This window comes from Anopheles gambiae, chromosome 2 (genome assembly GCF_943734735.2).
Source record: "Anopheles gambiae chromosome 2, idAnoGambNW_F1_1, whole genome shotgun sequence".
Lineage (NCBI taxonomy): Eukaryota > Metazoa > Arthropoda > Insecta > Diptera > Culicidae > Anopheles > Anopheles gambiae.
Window position 1 is genome coordinate 18,334,389 of NC_064601.1, and position 17,758 is coordinate 18,352,146.

At 45.0% G+C, this 17,758-nt stretch overlaps 2 protein-coding genes across 2 annotated transcripts in view; one reads left to right on the top strand and one right to left on the bottom strand.

The window, feature by feature from the left end:
• The first annotated feature begins 24 nt into the window (after positions 1–24).
• On the top strand, positions 25–2,490 carry LOC1269269 (protein asunder). Its single transcript, XM_307882.5, has one exon. The coding sequence runs from the start codon at positions 140–142 to the stop codon at positions 2,351–2,353; it is 2,214 nt and encodes a 737-aa protein (XP_307882.4). The 5' UTR covers positions 25–139; the 3' UTR covers positions 2,354–2,490.
• A 13,856-nt stretch (positions 2,491–16,346) lies between these two features.
• LOC1269262 (translational regulator orb2) overlaps positions 16,347–17,758 on the bottom strand; it is a 301,340-nt gene continuing 299,928 nt past the window's right edge. Inside the window, exon 10 of the mRNA XM_061648429.1 lies at positions 16,347–17,734. Within this exon, the coding sequence (XP_061504413.1) occupies positions 17,618–17,734 (117 nt within the window). The 3' untranslated portion in view covers positions 16,347–17,617. The remainder of the gene's footprint in view (positions 17,735–17,758) is intronic.

Genomic DNA, 17,758 nt, shown 5'->3' on the forward strand with positions numbered 1-17,758 from the left:
TCGTCGTGTGGCCACGGCTGCACACAGGCACGCAAGCACAAACTGACAGCTGCGTTCGGAAACGTAAACAAAGCCGGTCCCCGAAATCGCTCGTCGCAGCCGCTCGCAGTGTACAACGATCCGCGTTTAATGCCTCGAAATGAACGAAATCAACCACAAAACCGTGTTCGTGCTGGACCACACGCCCTACTTCGGCATATCGTGCGAAAGTCCGATCGACTGTGACTTTATCAAGAGCAAGGTGGCGGTCCCGCCGATCAGCAAGAGCCTGTGGACGTGCGCGGTGGAAGCGTCGGTCGAGTACTGCCGGATCGCGTACGACCTCTTTCCGGTGGGCAAGCTGATCCGGTTCGTCGTGAGCGATACGGCCGCCCACATCGTCAACACGTGGAACACGAACACGCAGAGCCTGACGCACATACTGAACGCGATGTCGATGGTGGGTGTGCCGCCGCGCCAAACGCAAGCGTCCGACTACTCGGTGATACACGGGCTGCGGGCCGCGATCGAGGCGCTGGCCGAGCCGACCGAGTTCCAGAAGGAGCAGCTGGCGGTGCACGCCAAGAGCGACTGCTTCAAGCTGGTCAACCGGGGCCGGGTGATCTGCATCACGTCGGCGCGCGATGACGCGAGCATGAAGAGCCTGGAGGACATCTTCCGCACCGTGCTGGTGCAGCAGAACGCCATCTCGGCCGGGCACAAGGAGTACATCAACATCGACCAGTGCCATCTGGTGATTATCAACCTGTACCCGGCCAACATGGAGTCGATGGTGTCGAACCGGGCGCTGATCGAAATCTCGCCCATCCTCCTGTCGGAGATACACTCGAACAAGGCGAACACGATCTCGAACAAGCTGACGCATCTGATCCTTCCCCACTTTGATCTGGCGAGCACCACCGTCACCGGCATACCGATGAAGGAGGAGCAGAACGCCAGCTCCAGCGCCAACTACGACGTGGAGATCTTTCACGGCCGCACCGCCCACTCCGTCTTTCTCGGCACGGAGCTGGTGCTGCCGCACAGCCTGAAGGACGGGTCGGACTACGAGACGGTCACGCTCAAGTGGTGCACGCCGCGCAGCTGCGGCTCGTCCGAGATGCAGCCCTGCCTGGCCCAGTGCCGCGTCACGCCGGTCGATGTGACGTCGCGGCCGAGCTCCTGCCTGATCAACTTCCTCCTGAGCGGCCGTTCGGTGCTGCTGGAGATGCCGAAAAAGTCGGGCGGCAAGATTACCAGCCATCTGCTGTCCGCCCACGGTGGGGAGATTTTCATCCACTCGCTCAACACGGCCCGCAGCTGCCTGGAGGATCCGCCCTCGATATCGGAGGGTGGCGGGGGCCGCGTCACCGACTATCGGATCAAGGATTTCGGCGCGCTGATGCAGCAGCACCGGCTGGTGCCGCTGAAACCGCTGCCCGAGCGGCAACCGGACGAGCATCTGCAGAAGATGCGCGGCAAGCTGGCGCGCAACTCGCGCTACTGGCCGCTGACGCTGGGCCGCACCGTGCTGTACAATGTGCGCCACTTCGTCGAACCGCTGCTGCTGCTCACCCAGAAGCCGGAGCTGAGCGAGGAGGAGAAGATGCTGTGCCTCAAATCGATCTACAACCTGTCGCAGCTGGAGGAGCGGCAGGAGGTGCTCGCCCTGCCGAACATGGGCCACCGGTTGAAGGGCAACAAGAAGGAGGAGCAGTACCGGCTGCTCTGGTCGGAGCTGGAAACGATCGTCAACTGTAACGGCGCGTCACCGGCGCACAAAGCGATCGTGGGCTGCATACGCGAATGCCGCCGGATGTACCCGAGCGCGGACGGTGCCGATCCGTACGACAAGACGCACGGTGGGACGGCGGAGGGTGGAGTGGCGGCGGCAGCGGCGGCTGCGGCGGCGGCGGCGGATGCGCACCGGGCGAGCGTTATTCGCGCGACAACGGATTCGCCAATGTCACCGCCCCATTCGATGGGTGGCTCGACGGGTGCGGCTGGTGCGAGTGGTGGCGCAACGGCTGGAGGGGGTAGTAACGGTGGGACCGGTGGTGGCACTGGTGCAGATGCTACGTCCTCCTCTTCCGGCACCAGCGTGACACTGGCGGTGGGGAGTGGAGGTGTGTCGGTCGGTTTGCTTGGCGCCCGGGGGACGATGGGTAGCGGGAAGAAGGGCTTCGGTTCCGGTGGCCGGTCCCTGCTCGACGTGCTAGCCTCGACCGAGCGGGCCATCAGCCAGAAGCGGATCGATTTCAGCGGCCGGCTGTGCACACCTTCCGGACAGGTGGCGAAGCTTTACTCCCACGTCGGTGCGAAGGATGCGGACGGCGGCGGCGGTGCACAGGGAAGGCCGGCGGATGTCAAATAAGGCGGGAGGGAGGGAAGGTTGGGGGCGACCCAAAACACGTCAGCTCAGAGAGTAGCATTAAATTGCAAGGAAAGTTAAGCAAAATTGTACAATAAATAGGAAATAAAGTCTCTTTTTAGTTTAATCTATAAACAAAACTATATTTACCTTAACAGTAGCCGTAGCAGGATCCATAAGAGTTTAGTCATAGTTTCAGTATCAGTGGACCGACATATAAGTATAAGCGCAGTATACAGTGATTTCCAGCGGATCTCATAGTTGTGGGACACTTCCTTGTCTCTTTCCTATTGGAAGTGAACTTCATATGGTCGCGGGGCCATGGGGATTCTCAGCGCTCATTTTCTCAAGCACTCATGAGTGCTTTTGAGAAATCCTCGTTCTCAGCGTTTGTCGAATCGGAACAAAATCGGTTTTGAGAATCTTTGAGAATCTTTGAGAAAGTTGACGATGCAGCGATCGGCTAACTGAAATATGGAGAATTGTGCTATTTGTTTATCGGAAATCACTTTGGAAAATGTATTCAATGTTTATAATTGAAAACGTTGAAAAAAATATGCGATTAAAAACTGTTTTTCTATTTAAAGCTGTAAATAAAGCTTGAGTGTCTATATCAGTCTCTCAGGGTGAGAAAAAACTGACGACGGCCACGGGCTTGAGTCTAAGAACAAGTTTTGAGTGCTTGAGAAACTTAAATGAGTGCTTGAGAACGTTTTCTCAGCTTGAGAAAGCCCCGTGGCCCCGCGGCCTATGATGGATATTGGAGTCTATGGCACTCATTTTGGACATGCTCCTTGGAAATTCCTATTGGATTCGTCCAACAAGGGGACTGTAGAGTACAATTCTCATTAGATGAAGTTGGTTGGTATTGATGGTTTGAATTCAGTATCAGATCCAGTACTCATATGGGTTCGTGATCAGTTGCAGGACCGATAAGGGTTCAGTATCATTTCCAGGATCGGGATATGGGTTCGTGATTCGTTCCAGGACTGGTATGGGTTCAGTATCAGTTCTAGGATCGACATAGGTTCAGTATCACTTCCATTATCGGTAAAGGTTCGTAATCGGTTCCGGGATCGGTATGGATTAAGTATCAGAGTTCTGATCAGAGGACTGATAAGGGTTCGTCATCGGTTCCACGACCGACTGGGGTTCATAATCAGTTCTAGAGACGACATACGTGGAGAATCAGTTCCGGGACAGATATGGGTTCGTGATCAGTTCCAGAACCATTATGGATCTAGTAACATTTCCCAGCCCGGAATGGCTTCATCATCAGTTCCGCCATGTAGTACAAATTGCAGGACCGATATGGATTGGTCCCAGGACCGGTATCGATACGGTATCAGTACCTAGAACAATAGGGGCCCTGTAGCATTTCCAAGATAGGTATGTTTAAGTATCTGTTCCAGGATCGGTATGGGTTCCTGATCATTTCCTGAACTGATGTAGATTGATTATCACTTCCATGATTGATATGGGTTCGTTATCGGTTCCAGGATCGATACAGGTTCATGGTCAGTTCCGGATGCGATATATAGGTTCAGTATCAGTTCCATGACCGGTATGGGTTCGTAGTCAGTCTCCGGTCCAGTATCAGTTTCAGGATCGCTATGGATACAGCATCAGTTCCAAAACTGGAATGGATTCGTCATCAGTTCCAACACCATGGCATGGCTACAGTACAAGTACAGTACAACTAAATTGTGATATTTAAAAAAAAACCCGAAACAAGCTGCTTTTTGAAGCATAAAAAATAGTACTTTTTTATTTTTCAGTTTTTCTTACCTTTTTCTTTGATCAGTAAAAAATAGTTAAAAAATTAAACTACCTTGATAGGAATACAAAAATTTGCTCTACCGTTGTGTGTGTGTTTTTTCTTCTTCTTCTTCTTCTTCTTCTTCTTCTTCCCTCCTCCTCTGCTGCTGTTCTTCTGTCTTTGCGCCCTTTCACTACTGGCTCCTACAGGAGGGAGGATGATGGGATGATGGCATCTCTTCCTTTCTCTCCCTACCATCTGCAGCTGCAGCGATGTAATCTTCCCTTCTCAACCACCACGCGTTCAACAACACAGGACACGCACAACAACCCATTCCATTAACATGATTTGATTTTGTTTTTGCTGGTTTTGAGAGCGTTTTGCACACTTTTTATGCTTCGTGCACTTACATACCCACGACGTTCGGGGCTGCATGTTATCTGCACTGCATATAACCTGCGTTTTGCGATGTTTGTCTCTTGCTTTGTCTCTCTCTCTCTCTCTCTCTCTCTCTCTCTGGCTCTCTTTCTTGCTCTATGTGCGGGTTGTTTTTTATTTCTTCAATTTCCTTTGCTGTTTACTCATCATGGCTTGCTTGGGAAAATGAGTGGAAACCAAAGCTTGCCAACCAGAGCACACATGGCATGGCATACACACACACACTGTTGCACGGTTTCGATTTGCTAACCATGCGTCGTGAATGCGTCCTCTATCTCTCTCTCTTAGCTTCTCTCCACTGGTGGTATCGGTTTACATTCTTCTTTGTCACTTTGTCATTTCTCCTCACAAGCAGTTCTTTTTTATTTTTTTGCTGCATTTTTCTCACTTGCATGCTATAGTAGTTTCTTATTTTTCAGCAGCTTTTATGCTGTAGTTGTTATGCCCCCGTTGTTATTTGCTTAGTTGTTGTTGTTTGTTTGTTTGTTTTTATTTCTTTGCCATTGTTTCTTTTTTATTTGTTTCTCTCTCTCTTTCTCTTTCTCTAAGTGTTATTCGTTTCATCATCGCAAAAGTTTTTTTTTGTTACAATTATTTATGTGTATTTTTTGTTTGTTTGTTTCATTCTTATTATTCCATTTTTTATATTTTATAATTTATTTTCACTAGAACCTACACTCTAAACTGTAAAAAAAGGGTCATCAAACTATGGGCGTCTACATTTTGGTCTATATAGACGGATGTAATAAAAAACAGCTAGAACAGTAATAAACCTCTAAATATTTTTGTTTTTTGTTTTCTTCTTCTTCTTCTCCTTAGCTTTTCCTTCTTACACATGTATAATGTGTCTATGTGTGTGTGTGTTTGTTTGTTCTGTTTGCTTAAGAGTGTGTTGTTTTGTGTGTAAGTTTTTAACGGTTTGCGGCGCCCGATTGTTCCTAACCATTGCTCCATTCTCGTGTGTGTTATTATTACTTTGCATTTCATCATTATGATTATTATTCATTAATCTGTTTTAATTAGTTACTATTTATTGGCTAATAATTTTGCTTTGCGATTTGTTTTGTTTCTTTTTTTTATAGTCCCAATGTGTGGGTGTGTGTTGGTTTTTTGTGTATTGTATTGTATGTCCGTGTTTCTGTCTGGGGGAGTTTTGTTTTGCTGTTGTTCCTGCAACTATTCCAACCAAACAAAACTATACCTTTGCCTCATTTCTCACTATCCGTGCGCGCTTATGGTGCCCCTTATTTTTTTTTTTTTAATTTCGCTTGTCACCCTTAAAGGGCCAGACCGAGATACCATGCGTTGGACGTAAACTGGACGTAAAAAAACGAGCATTATCTAACCTTCCATCTTCCAAGTTTGGCGCACACGAGCGGCAGTAGTGAACTGCAACACGAACCCGTTGCACGCGCATTGCGCTCGTTGAACATTATGCACAATGGTTGTAACAAAACCAAAATAAACACATACACACTTATTAACCGCTCGTTGTAAGTTGTAATACTTAAACGCTTCTTCATCCGAACGGAGAACAGAAAAGTAACAAAAGGATAACACAACAACAATAACAACAACAAGTTTAAAAAATCACAATAACAATTTAGGTAAAAATAAACAATTTTATGTAAAAAAAAACTTCAGTATTACTAAAAAGATAACGATAGTGAGGGAACACTTTCACTTCACATACAAAACTAAACAAAAAAGCTCAATATGTCTTTTCCTCTATTATTAGTGCTATTAAACCCGAAGAAGAACAGTAGGCTTCGTCTTCAAACAAACGAGAACAGAAATGGCAACAGAAAGGTTAAATCCAATAAGAAAAATTACATTTCCTATAGGGTTAAGTGTGTTATGTTTTGCTTCGCTAATACTTGCTTTCCCCTGGTTCTTTTTATCGTCTCCAATTGCATTGCGTACACTTAAATTGGTTGATTACACCTTTCGCAAACAGTTGATGCAACGCGCACGTGGTAAATGGCCGATTTTAGAAAAAAAACGTCTCCAAAGTAAGCGATACAAATTTTATTTCCACTCGCAGCGTAAAACGACTGTTGTGTGACTGGAGCATTCTTTGTGTTGGGTTGGTTGTTTTTGTTTTGTCCGCTCTTTTACTTCGCTTTTTTAGCTTTTAATTTTGTTTTGTTTCGTTTGCCTTAGTCTTTTTAAAGTTTATATACTTTGTGTTCCGATTTGGTTGCTTATCGCCGTATTATCTCTCACCGAATTTGTTTCGTTCTTCTTATTCTTCTTCTTCTTCTTCTTATCAATATCATTATTTATGGTGCTCTTTCACAGGGATTTGGGCAGGTTGGCGAAGGGGTGCGTTTTCCGGTATTGCTCCATTGCTCGTTTCCCCGCTGTGTGTGTATGTGTTTTGTTTTTTTAGCTGTGTTTTGTTGTTTCGTCGTTTTTAGTTTCGTTAGCGTGTCCGTTCTTCGCTTCTGTTTCGCGTGTTGTGTTTCGTTTGCTGTATGTTGGTTTTGTTTTTCATCATTTTTCTTCCTCTGCTGCTTCGTCTTCTTGATTTATCTTTTAAATCTCACTTTGATCCACCAGGTTTAAGGTTTTTGTATTTTTTGAATGATTTAGTTTTTGTTAAAAAACGTCAGCTACAAGTATAAAAAACATCATTTCATCTTGATCTAAAGTTTTACACAATAATGCTGGTTAACGCGCATCTCATATAGTTTGTTTTTTTTTTCAACCTGCCATCCCCTCCCTCCCACCTATTCCCCCATTTGCTCACACAGTGTGTCTGGGCGATCTAGGGGAAGGCAGCGAACGGAAAGTGTACGAGGGCATCATAATACGGGCGAGGATGTCTGTTTCGCTTCGTTATCAACCGACGACTGCATATCCCAACAAATCAGACAGAGATATTCGTGTGTGCCACCACCGCATGAGCCATATATTGTGTAATTTCGCCGTTTAAGAAGTTGTTATTTGTGTGTGTGTGTGTTCGAATTTACTTTTCTTTAGTTTACTCTCCACGTTCATTAATATTAACTTATTTTTCATTACTTTTTTGTTTATGTTCGTGTTATTATTTTGCACCTTTCTGTTCTTTTTCTTTTGTTGCTCAATTTCTCATTGTTCAACTGTTTGGATAGCATTCATTCGTACTGCTTTTCTTTCTGTTTTGCTTTATCTAGAATTATACTTAATAGAATTATTGTTTTTTTTTTTGTTTAGTTTTTCTTTGTTCTAATTTCAATCTTTTTTGTATTTGTTTTCTCTCTCTCTTCCCATGTCTTTGAAATAGCTACGGGCCCAATTGTTTTGTTATCGAAATGGTGAAAGAGTCTATGTGTGCACGACGATGACGACGACGATGATGATATTGATGATGTGATGCAGCAAAATGGTTGCTTTCTGTTTGTTTTTCTTTTTGTTTCACGACGGTTCTTATATGCTGTTTATAGCTGCTTGTTTCCTCTTCATTTTCTTCATTAGTTCTCTCTCTATATATATATATATATTATTTCGTGGAAAAATTGCTCTAAAATTAGAATCCAAAATCTACTCAAAAGATTTATACGTCTTATTATATTCATTCCGATCTCTCAACGCCAAACACATGCATTAAACGCGGGTGTGGGGAATTGAATTGCATTCCGCGCATGTCACCTGCTCCTGCCCCACCCGCAAAACGCTGCACTTTCAATGCATTTATGAACCAGTAGTATTAGTTGTTTATGCAACTTGTATTAATTAGAAATTGGGTGTTTGGTTGTTTGTTTATTTCGCTATACCTTTCACGCGTATGTGGTGTTCGCACCTCGAATGCCGTCTCTTTATGCTTACGCTCACCATGGACTATGTAAGAGGCGTGTGTGTAAGGGGGGCGCGGGCAGGGAGTTGTGTTTCTTGTTTTGTTTATCAATGCATTTGACTATATATTTGAAGTGTGTTTTAGTATTATTGCACTGGACACATTGGACAGTAGTGTATCGTAGAGATTGAACAAACCGTTTTGCTGATCTATTTCCACACTGGTTGTTTTCCCGAATTGTATTTTTTTTTGCTGTTTACGCGCACGTGTTTATCTTAGTAAAACTTTATCCACTTTTTTACCAATATTTTATCGATTCTGTTGTTGCTGTACAACTTGTTACACGTTTAACACACACAGAGATGGCGCGAATAAGAAAGGTTATTGGTTTGTTTGGTTGGGAAGGAGTGAGGTGCGCAGTAAGAAAACGAGATTAACGAGCCATACAACAACATCAAGGGTCCATCAAGGGTTTGTCCATAGATAATAGGTTAGCCGGGAGAGGGTTTGGGGATTTGGGGAATCGATGCGCACGCTTTTTTTTTTTTTAATTTCCATCTTATGTTCACCTCTCGTGTGGTTAGTATGTAGGTTATGTTATGTTTTGCTGCAACATTGTTTTCTATTAAACGGCTGAATGGTTGGTAGAGTTGGTACTGTTGTGTTGTGTGGTTGTGTGTAGGGGGGGGGGGGGGGGGGGGGAGGGGGAGGAGAGGGGTTTGAACAGCGTACAGCTTTGAATGGTATTATTTTATCGTTATGTTATAAGCTGGCATAGTTTCACTTTCTCCTTCGCTTTCTGTTTTTCCATTGCTTAAATTACACAAAATCCGGGTTTATATGGTTCTATTTTATCTTCGTTTTTCTTATATCCTGTGATAGGGGGTTTTATGATAGCTGCCAATGCAAGATATGAGTATGTAGGGAGGGGGGGGGGGGGGGGGTGCGTTTGGTATCGCTTATACTGTCTTTGTCTTAGTACGATCGTACTGCGATGCGGACCTTAGCCCGGGGAGTTCCTATCCGTGCTAGTCTTTTCGCTTCTCTATCGCTACACTTTATAGATTGAGCGAACAAAACCTGACAAAGGACAGCTTCTGCTCCAACCTCCCAGTACAGAGCAAGCCGATATCTGTGGCTGGCTGGATGTGGTTGATGTGGAAATGATCTCTTCGCTTGCCTGTTACAACATCAACCTTGCACGATAAAGATTTTTCATTCCGTGTTTTATGTTTGCTCTTCATTTAACTAGATAACGTTGATTCGGGTATTGATTAGTACAAAAAATAGAGAAACGATAGCAACACTAAAACAATCATCACCTCCTCCCGTCAGAGTGTGTCACACCACTTTGCACCGAAGAACGTCCATCGGTTATTTCTACTATTCTTTGCCTGGGTTTGGATTAAAAGCGCCCCCTCTGATTCTCTCTCTCTCTCTCTCTCTCTCTCTTTCTCTCTTTCTCTCTCTTTCTCTTTCTCTCTTTCTCTCTCTCTGTCTCTTACTGTGTTGTTGTATTGTATTTTTGGGTTTTATATCATCGCTGGGGATATCTGTACATGCTTCAATAACATGTGGGATCTGGTTATTATATGGAGTTGATAAAAAGCACAACTGCAAATTGGGAGTGGAACTCAGGATGGAAGTTCCGATTGGAAAAAAAAACTAGCAAACAACAACCTCGATGACGATAAAATGAGTACGGTTTTCCTTTCGCATTCAAAAGCAGGATTTAAATTAAACAATAAAAGGGGCTGACTAGTGTAAATTCGTTGTCCAGTGGACTATTTAGTTTAGCACTATTTTGTAACAAGGGGTTTGTCGTATAAAGCCGGACTAAAAAAGGGTGGGGGCTAAATGGGTAAATAGCGCATTTTTGGAAATGTTTTTTTTTTGTTTTACAACAACAACACGTGCCGTATTCAACTAACCAAGCCGCTGCCAATCGATTCGGGCCCAATCAAACCAGGTTACCTTATCATTCCCATCCCCCGGTGAGCAATACAGTAATCGGCGAGCAAAAGGTACGCGAGAAGTTGTAACGTTTGTTTGTTTTGGCGTAGTTTGTTTTGAAGTAGTAGTACAAAAATATATAATATACATATGTGTGTGTGTGTCTCCACTATACGAGTGTGTGTGTGTGTGTCTGAGCGGGGAGTGCGTTGCACATGCACTTTGGAAGAAGGACGAGGAACCAACATTGGACTAGATCGGTTCCGTTTTTGCCACCCTTTGGTTCCTTTCTTATATAGGCCGCTACTAGGCGAACAAAAACTAAGCAACAATTAACGTATGCGAGGGCGCGTGGGAGAACGGAAAAAGGAGAGGGTGGAGAAAAACAAAACCAAACAAACTATTTTTTACTAAAGCTTTTTTTTGTTTGCCTTGGACAGCCTCGCGCAACAAACACTTACATTAAAAATCAATACTGTATCAGCGAATACTATCGTACAAAACGCATTTGGCCCAGGGCGGCTTGTAGCCGCTAGTGCGGTGTGGTTTAGCTAGTTTGCTTTAGCGTTTAATCCTTTTTGCGGTCTTCTAGAATTTGCGATTTTGGGCTACTAAATCTTAAAGCGTTAAACCAAATCTTTACAAACAACAACTGCCTTTTCACACATTTTGCCCCATCTCTTTAACAACACACTTTTTTGGTTTGGTCAGCTTTGCTTTTGTGTTTTTGGTTTTCATTGCACATTCCGGCTCACCTTGGCATCGGTCGGGGCATTAAGAAGAAAGTGGGTGTGTGTGTGTGTGTGTGTGTCGTCGAAATATAATGCTTCAGAAATTTAGCTAATTTGTACTAAGTGTACTTGAATTGTGTGTACGAGTGTGTGTAGATGTGTGTGTTTGTGTGTGTGTGTGTGTGTGTGTGTGTGTGTGTGTGTGTGTGTGTGTGTGTGTGTGTGTGTGTGTGTGTGTGTGTGTGTGTGTGTGTGTGTGTGTGTGTGTGTATGTGTGTGTGTGTGTGACCCACTAGCTCTCTAAACCGAGGCGAGAAAATCATCCAGTTTCCTTGTCCCTCTTTCTCTCTCTCCCTCTCTTCACTAAAACGTTAAATTTAACACTGTCTTTCTGATGATGCCTTTGTCAGCCATAGCTTTTCCAAGTGCAATGAACACGGTTCAAACGAACACTTTTTTGTATGCATTTTCACCCCCGCGCAGCAACAAGATGAGTTCGCAGGTTGTTTTACGCGGTACGAAACGTCTTTTTATAATGTTTGCTCTGGTAAGAAAGCTACTCCTGCTTGCTGCAACACAGAACCAGAACCCAGCACATGTGTCTAGGACCTGGTTCACCAGGTTTGCACTAATTTCACTAAGAAGAATTTTACTAGAAACCTCGTTGAAGTTGTATGTTCTTGATGTGTCGCGTTTAACCACCGGCGGTCCCGACCGTACCAAATGGGCCCGTGGGCCTGGCCTGGTACGAGCTCATGGGCCCCGCGGCGCGGCATTGGAAAAGTTGGTGCACAAAAATATAATAACGTTTCTGTTTTCTCTCTTTCTCTCTCTATACGTGTGTCCGTGTCCGTGTGTGTGTTTCTCTCGCATCCGTTTGGTGGTACACGCACGCACGCACGCACGCACTTGATATCTCGGGGGTGGGGATGGCATGTTCTAGCTTTTGTCTTTAGTTGGGGGGAGATAAAGTGGGAGAGCAGGTTTAAAAATGTATCTACTGTTTTATGCACTATCGGATAGAAAAATATACTAACACTGCTGCTCCGCTACGTGATTGGGGGAGCTGCTCTCGCTGCCGTGGTACAGGATAGAGTAGTCATTCGCTTGCCGTTTCTCCCTTCTCCCAGTAGCAGCAGTATTTGAATACCCCCCCCCTTTTTGTTTTGCTGTTTTTTTAAAAAAAGGGGAACGTCGGACGATAACGGTTTAATATAGTTCTACGGTAAAAGGTTATCCATAAGCATTGCGCTGTAGTTATGTATCGGTTAATTTTTGCACGGGTTTTTTTTTGTTTCGTTCACGATGGAAGAAGGTTACGCTCTCTGTTCGAGGCGAAGCGCGCCCGCTGTTGCCAAAACTCGTGTATCGAGCGGTTTTGTGCACGGTTTGGTAAGACTGTAGCTGTGGCCCACTCGAGATCGTATTATTCTGATAAAGCGTAGTAAGCAGCACATGCATGAGATCGGGAGTCTCATTCTTCCAATGGGTTTTGTTTCAGCATCGCTCTGTTTCTGTTCTACACACAGCACAATTAACTATGCTCATTCGTTCGTGTTTCGTTAAAATGTGTTCAAATCTCTTCCTTTTGCCTATCGCTTCCCTCTGTGGCTGATTACACACGCAAGCAAATTCAGCCATTTCATTTTTGTTTCATATTTTTCTCTTCATAATTCGCATTAGCCGCTTCAAATTATTCGCTCACTTGCCACTCACCATCGTTTGCACTCATTTAACGCACACATTCCATTTACATCATGTTACAACAATTAAATTGAACTCAAACTCAATCCGGAACTAACAGTAACTCTGGATGCAAAAATGGGCGAGGGGCTTGTACAAAAATATATATGCTAGGAGAGCAAGCGCTTGCTACTACTACTAGTAGTAGAGTGTCTCTACTGATTTGTCTACATAGAAAACGGGCTTTTTGTACTGGCCTACCTTAAAAACGTATTCAACAATTTATGCTAAAACTAAAGCGACAGCGCGCGAACGAAATCGATATTTAACGTATCCCGCAACTCAGCCACCCGTTTCTCTTTCTGGCCTACGGAAAGGGTTTTTTTTTTGTGTGGGGGTTTTTAAGTTTATTCGCTAGCTAAATAGTGTTCTTTAAAGATAGTAGCTAAGAAACTTCGTTTAAAAACGTACTTTTGTTGATTTTGCTATTTTTTTTTTTTATGAGAGTCTAGCGCAAGGAGCATTACCTTTGTCTTTTAGAGTTTTTTGTTGTTGTTGTTGCGTATCATTAAATATAAAAGTGTTTTACATACACCAAGTACATTCTCTCTCACACACACACATACACACACACGCGCGATTTCCTCAACAGAATGATGCCGTTAGGTCTGTTTTATGCAAAGAGTTTACCTACATTCACAGTTGCGTATTTATTGCGCACACAACCACGGTGGTGCGTATCACCAGTGCGGTACAAAATGATTAGAACAAGCAGGAAAAAAAAACATTCATCACTTTCGGTGACTTTAAGTGTGGCTGCTGATCATCATATACGCCCGGTTGCGTGCTTTCTCCCTTCCTACCGTGCGCGCGTCCTAAGCTTCCCAGCTTAGAGCGCACACGTTCGTACCTTCGGCTAGATGCTTAGCGTCATTATTTAGCGTGCCTTCCTTCTTACTTATTAAGGAATAATACCAGGCGCAGCAATCGAACACACTAAACCCGCGGCAACCCCCGTGTTCCTATTTGCTGACAACTAGAAAGCTGTGTAACGATGGAGCTGTGGCATTCACTCTTTCATAACTCTCTTTCTCGCAAATCGTTCATTACTTTAGCCATGATATATAACAGGGGGGGTTTGATTAGCGTACTTCTTTTGGTTTAAAGGTTTAAAGGTTTTATAAAAACACGTCTTTTACACTTTTATTCATATTCGAAATAAGCCGAGCGCGAGCAAAACATCGGGTTGGAGTGTTTCGTTCGCGGGTAGCCCCAGCTACTTTTTGCTGCGCAAATATCGTTTGCTGGGAAAAAAGTAGTATATTACACGGTGCGATCGTCTGAATTGCAATAAGGTGGTTTGCTATGTTACAATCAACCGGTAAGGTTGTGTTTGGTATGTATGTGTGTATGTATGTGTGTGTGTGTCTGTATTGTTTTAATTAGTTGCCCACTATTATTCACATCAGCAAACAGCGCGATAAGTTGCTTGCTTGCTTGCTTTTCATAGTCGAACAAAGGATGATGGCGCTACGGTTTTAACTAGAACAGTTTCCTTTGCGTGTCTCTCGAAATAAGAGGCCGCTCTAAAAAAAAACACAGGACATTTTACAAAATTCCTACTCGCAAAGGACGATTGATATGATCATGCGCTTTGAAGAAATCGTAAACATAATGCTAGCAATTAAACTATGTTCGCACAGTGCGGCGTTTCACACATTTCAGTAAAAAAGTGTCTACAGTCTATACTTATCCACAATCAGCAGCGCTGGTCACGGTTCAATATTGCTAAAAGATTTCAATTATTTAGTATTACTTTTGTTTCACTATCTACGCTACCTGTGGGTCCAAGTGTTGTGGCTCTGATTTTGAGAACGGAAATATGAAACAAACTTAAAAAAAAATCGATGGCCAACTGACGCCACCATTCCAAATCTATCTCGCTTGCTATATATCTACACCAGTCTAAATGTATGCTGCTGCTATATAAGCGCACGATATATATATATATACGTTTTGTTTTATATGTTTATGTATATCAATCCTTATGTATTAGTTTATACGATTTTTATCTAGATCAGATCGTTTGCTTTTTTTTGCCGGCTGTGTTTTTATGCATCCGCGGCCTTATACACGTACGCGCGGTACATACACACACACACTCAAACACTGAAACGTGAGCTTGATTTTCGATAGGGGTTGAAAGCACGTTTACACTAATTGAATAGAAAAAGGTATGCGTTTAACGTACAAAGATTTTGACTTTCGGCTGCGGCAATAGAATGCCGAGCCGTTTTGTTTTTGTATGTGTTTTTAAGCAGTTTGCATATTTCACCTCTGCGCTTTACTATACAGGTGGTTTGCTTCTCCCCACCTTCTGCTAGCCACTCGGCTGATGGCGTGCGGTCGTTGCAAAAGTACATCTACAAGATTTCAACCGTAAACCGTGGCGTAAACCTAACCGGATAACGTAAAACACATCTATAAAAAGCCATCGGCCTGATCACTCGGCTTGCTGAGGCAATGCAGATATGAGAATTGGCTGTAAAGAGGAAGGGGGCGGAGAGAGTCATGGCAATTAAAAAAAAACACAGAAATTAAACTCATCCAGACACCTCCCTCCCCTTTGCTCCGCTTTTGCCCGAACAACGTTTGTTCAGTAAGTACCTACAACTTCTAATCAATACTATAGACAATTCGTTCTCACCCCTTCCCCCTCCAGTGTTTGTAGCACGGTGTCGATCCTGCTCATCGCTTCAGGAGGATCACAAGCTTTTTTACAGTGTTTTTTGTTGTTGTTTTTGTTTAAATAGTCTACCAATTATTGGTTCTTTAAAAAATGTCAACAAGAGAACATCATGTACCTCCTGCTGCGCGCACCGCGCGGATAAGCGCACCAGGGCGGCAACACCAGGGTCGAATATTGCAACTGCTACCGTTGTCCTTTGTCATTTGTGGTGAAAACTATGGCTAGAGAGATACTTCGGGCCAAATAGATAGACGAGTCGTGCTAACCGCACCGGGTCTGAAAATGTGTCCCGATCGTGCAAGGCTAGACACGATCGTTCTCTTCCCGCCCAGGGGAATTTTGATGCGCATCAACGTGTTTTTTTTCTGATTTTTGTTTTTGTTCTGCTCTCCCCAACTCCTACAAAAAGGTACAAAAAGGTTCGTGAAAGCCTAGTACAGCGATAACACATGGCGGCCTAAATCAAGGCATTATTTGCTGCTGTTACTGCTGCTGCTCTGCACATTGCGATGGCGCGCGCGCTGTTCGTTTTTCTTTTCTTTTTATAAGACCTAATATTTCACTACGGTTGTATTGCAAATGGTTAACTATATAAAAATATTACTTTTCTTTAGTATTAATGTAGCCCTATTTTTTATCACAAAAATCGTACCCTTCTGCCTGACGTAGGGGGGTGTTGTGTGGAGATGTGTATCTTGCAACGAGAGTTGCTTTTCGAAGGTTTGCTTTATAGATTTTGACCCCGTGAAGCGGGTTCGGCCACCTCCGTGAGAATCTGCGCGAAGAAGGGCAACCTGCGTCATGAGCCAGCCCTAGCAAAGTATCCGCCGTACAATGTGTTTCCTTGCCAATATTTACAGGGTGCATCATAACAACGACCTAAGGTCCTTGAATCGATCGGTCGATTTGTTTTGATCTTCTAACAGATGTGTCGCTCTCTCGCTCGTTTTTATTATTTGGTTTTGTTTTGTTTTTAAACCCCGACAAAGTTCACTGCATTGGGATTCTACTAAAAGTATAAATATTAAAATGAATTGGGCTACCGTGTTTCGTCGAACGCATGCTCTGGTTTTGAAAGAAACCAGCATTAACGCAAAACCAACCTAGAATCGCTAGAAACAACGCTTGTGTATCTGTGTTTGTGTTTTTTTACATATCAGAGAGTTCTGGTTTGATTATAAAAGGTGGTTTGTTTTGAGTTGAGAGTAGAAAATTGCACATACAACTAAGTAACGTATGCCCCCCCCATCCTCTCGCGAGGCTTCACAAATTCAACTGCTAGAGTAGGTAGGAATCGTTGGAAAGGGTATTTTCCTAATCCGATAGCCGAAGGGGCACACCCCCTAACACTTATCCATACCTCTTACGGACTTCCGTCGGTGGTGGGAGTAATCGACTGCAGCTTAGCAAGGCGTTGCTTAAGAAGGTCTTCTTTCTTGACGCCAGCCATGCCGGCAACGTTGCTAAGCCCGCCGATACTGTTGCTGCTGCTGCTGCCGCTACTGCCACTGCCGACGACGGCGGCCGCTGCCATCGCTGAATGATGATGGTACTGATCAATGGAACTGCAACGATTGAACGACGACGAAGACGTGGGCGACACGAGCGCCGACGCACCACTGCCAACACCACCACCACCACCACCACTGCCGCTGGCCGCTGCTCCAAAGCGCGACTGGAGGTGATGGTGGTATGAGCCACCGGTGCCACCTCCACCATGCGTTGCCACGTGCGACAGGGTCGACGCGGGCGTGGACGCAGACGCTGACAGGGACAGTGGACGGGTGCTTAGCTGCTGCTGCTGCTGCTGGTGGTGCTGCTGTTGGTGCTGGTGGTGGTGATGATGGTGTCGCGCCGTTCTGGACGACAGTCCGCCGGCAAAGCCAACCGCTCCGCTGCCGGTGCCGGCTCCAGCAGTGCTGGCAGCCCAGGGAAACGAAGGCGGCGGTGGTACGTAGCTGGCAGAGCCGGCAAATCCGGCATTAGTGCCGCTGCCACCATAGTAGAGTCCGGCGGAAAGGGTCGTGGCGCTAGTGCCGGTGGATAGCGATGGGAGGCTATCGGTCGGTGCGGCGCAGCCGAGTGTACCGGCGGCACTGCCGCCAGCTCCACCACCCGCCCGCGCCGCCGCCGGCGTCCTAGCAGTTGCAGTTGAAATTGATCGGGGCTGTTGGCGTTAACACCAACGAAAGGGCACTGCCCGGGGCCGGTCCGCGCCCTCCTTAACCAGGGGCTTGTGGTACTCGCGGCCTTCGCGCGAGTGAATTAAACCCCAGCACTGCTCGCAATAATACTGTCGGGGCGGGAGAAAGAGAGA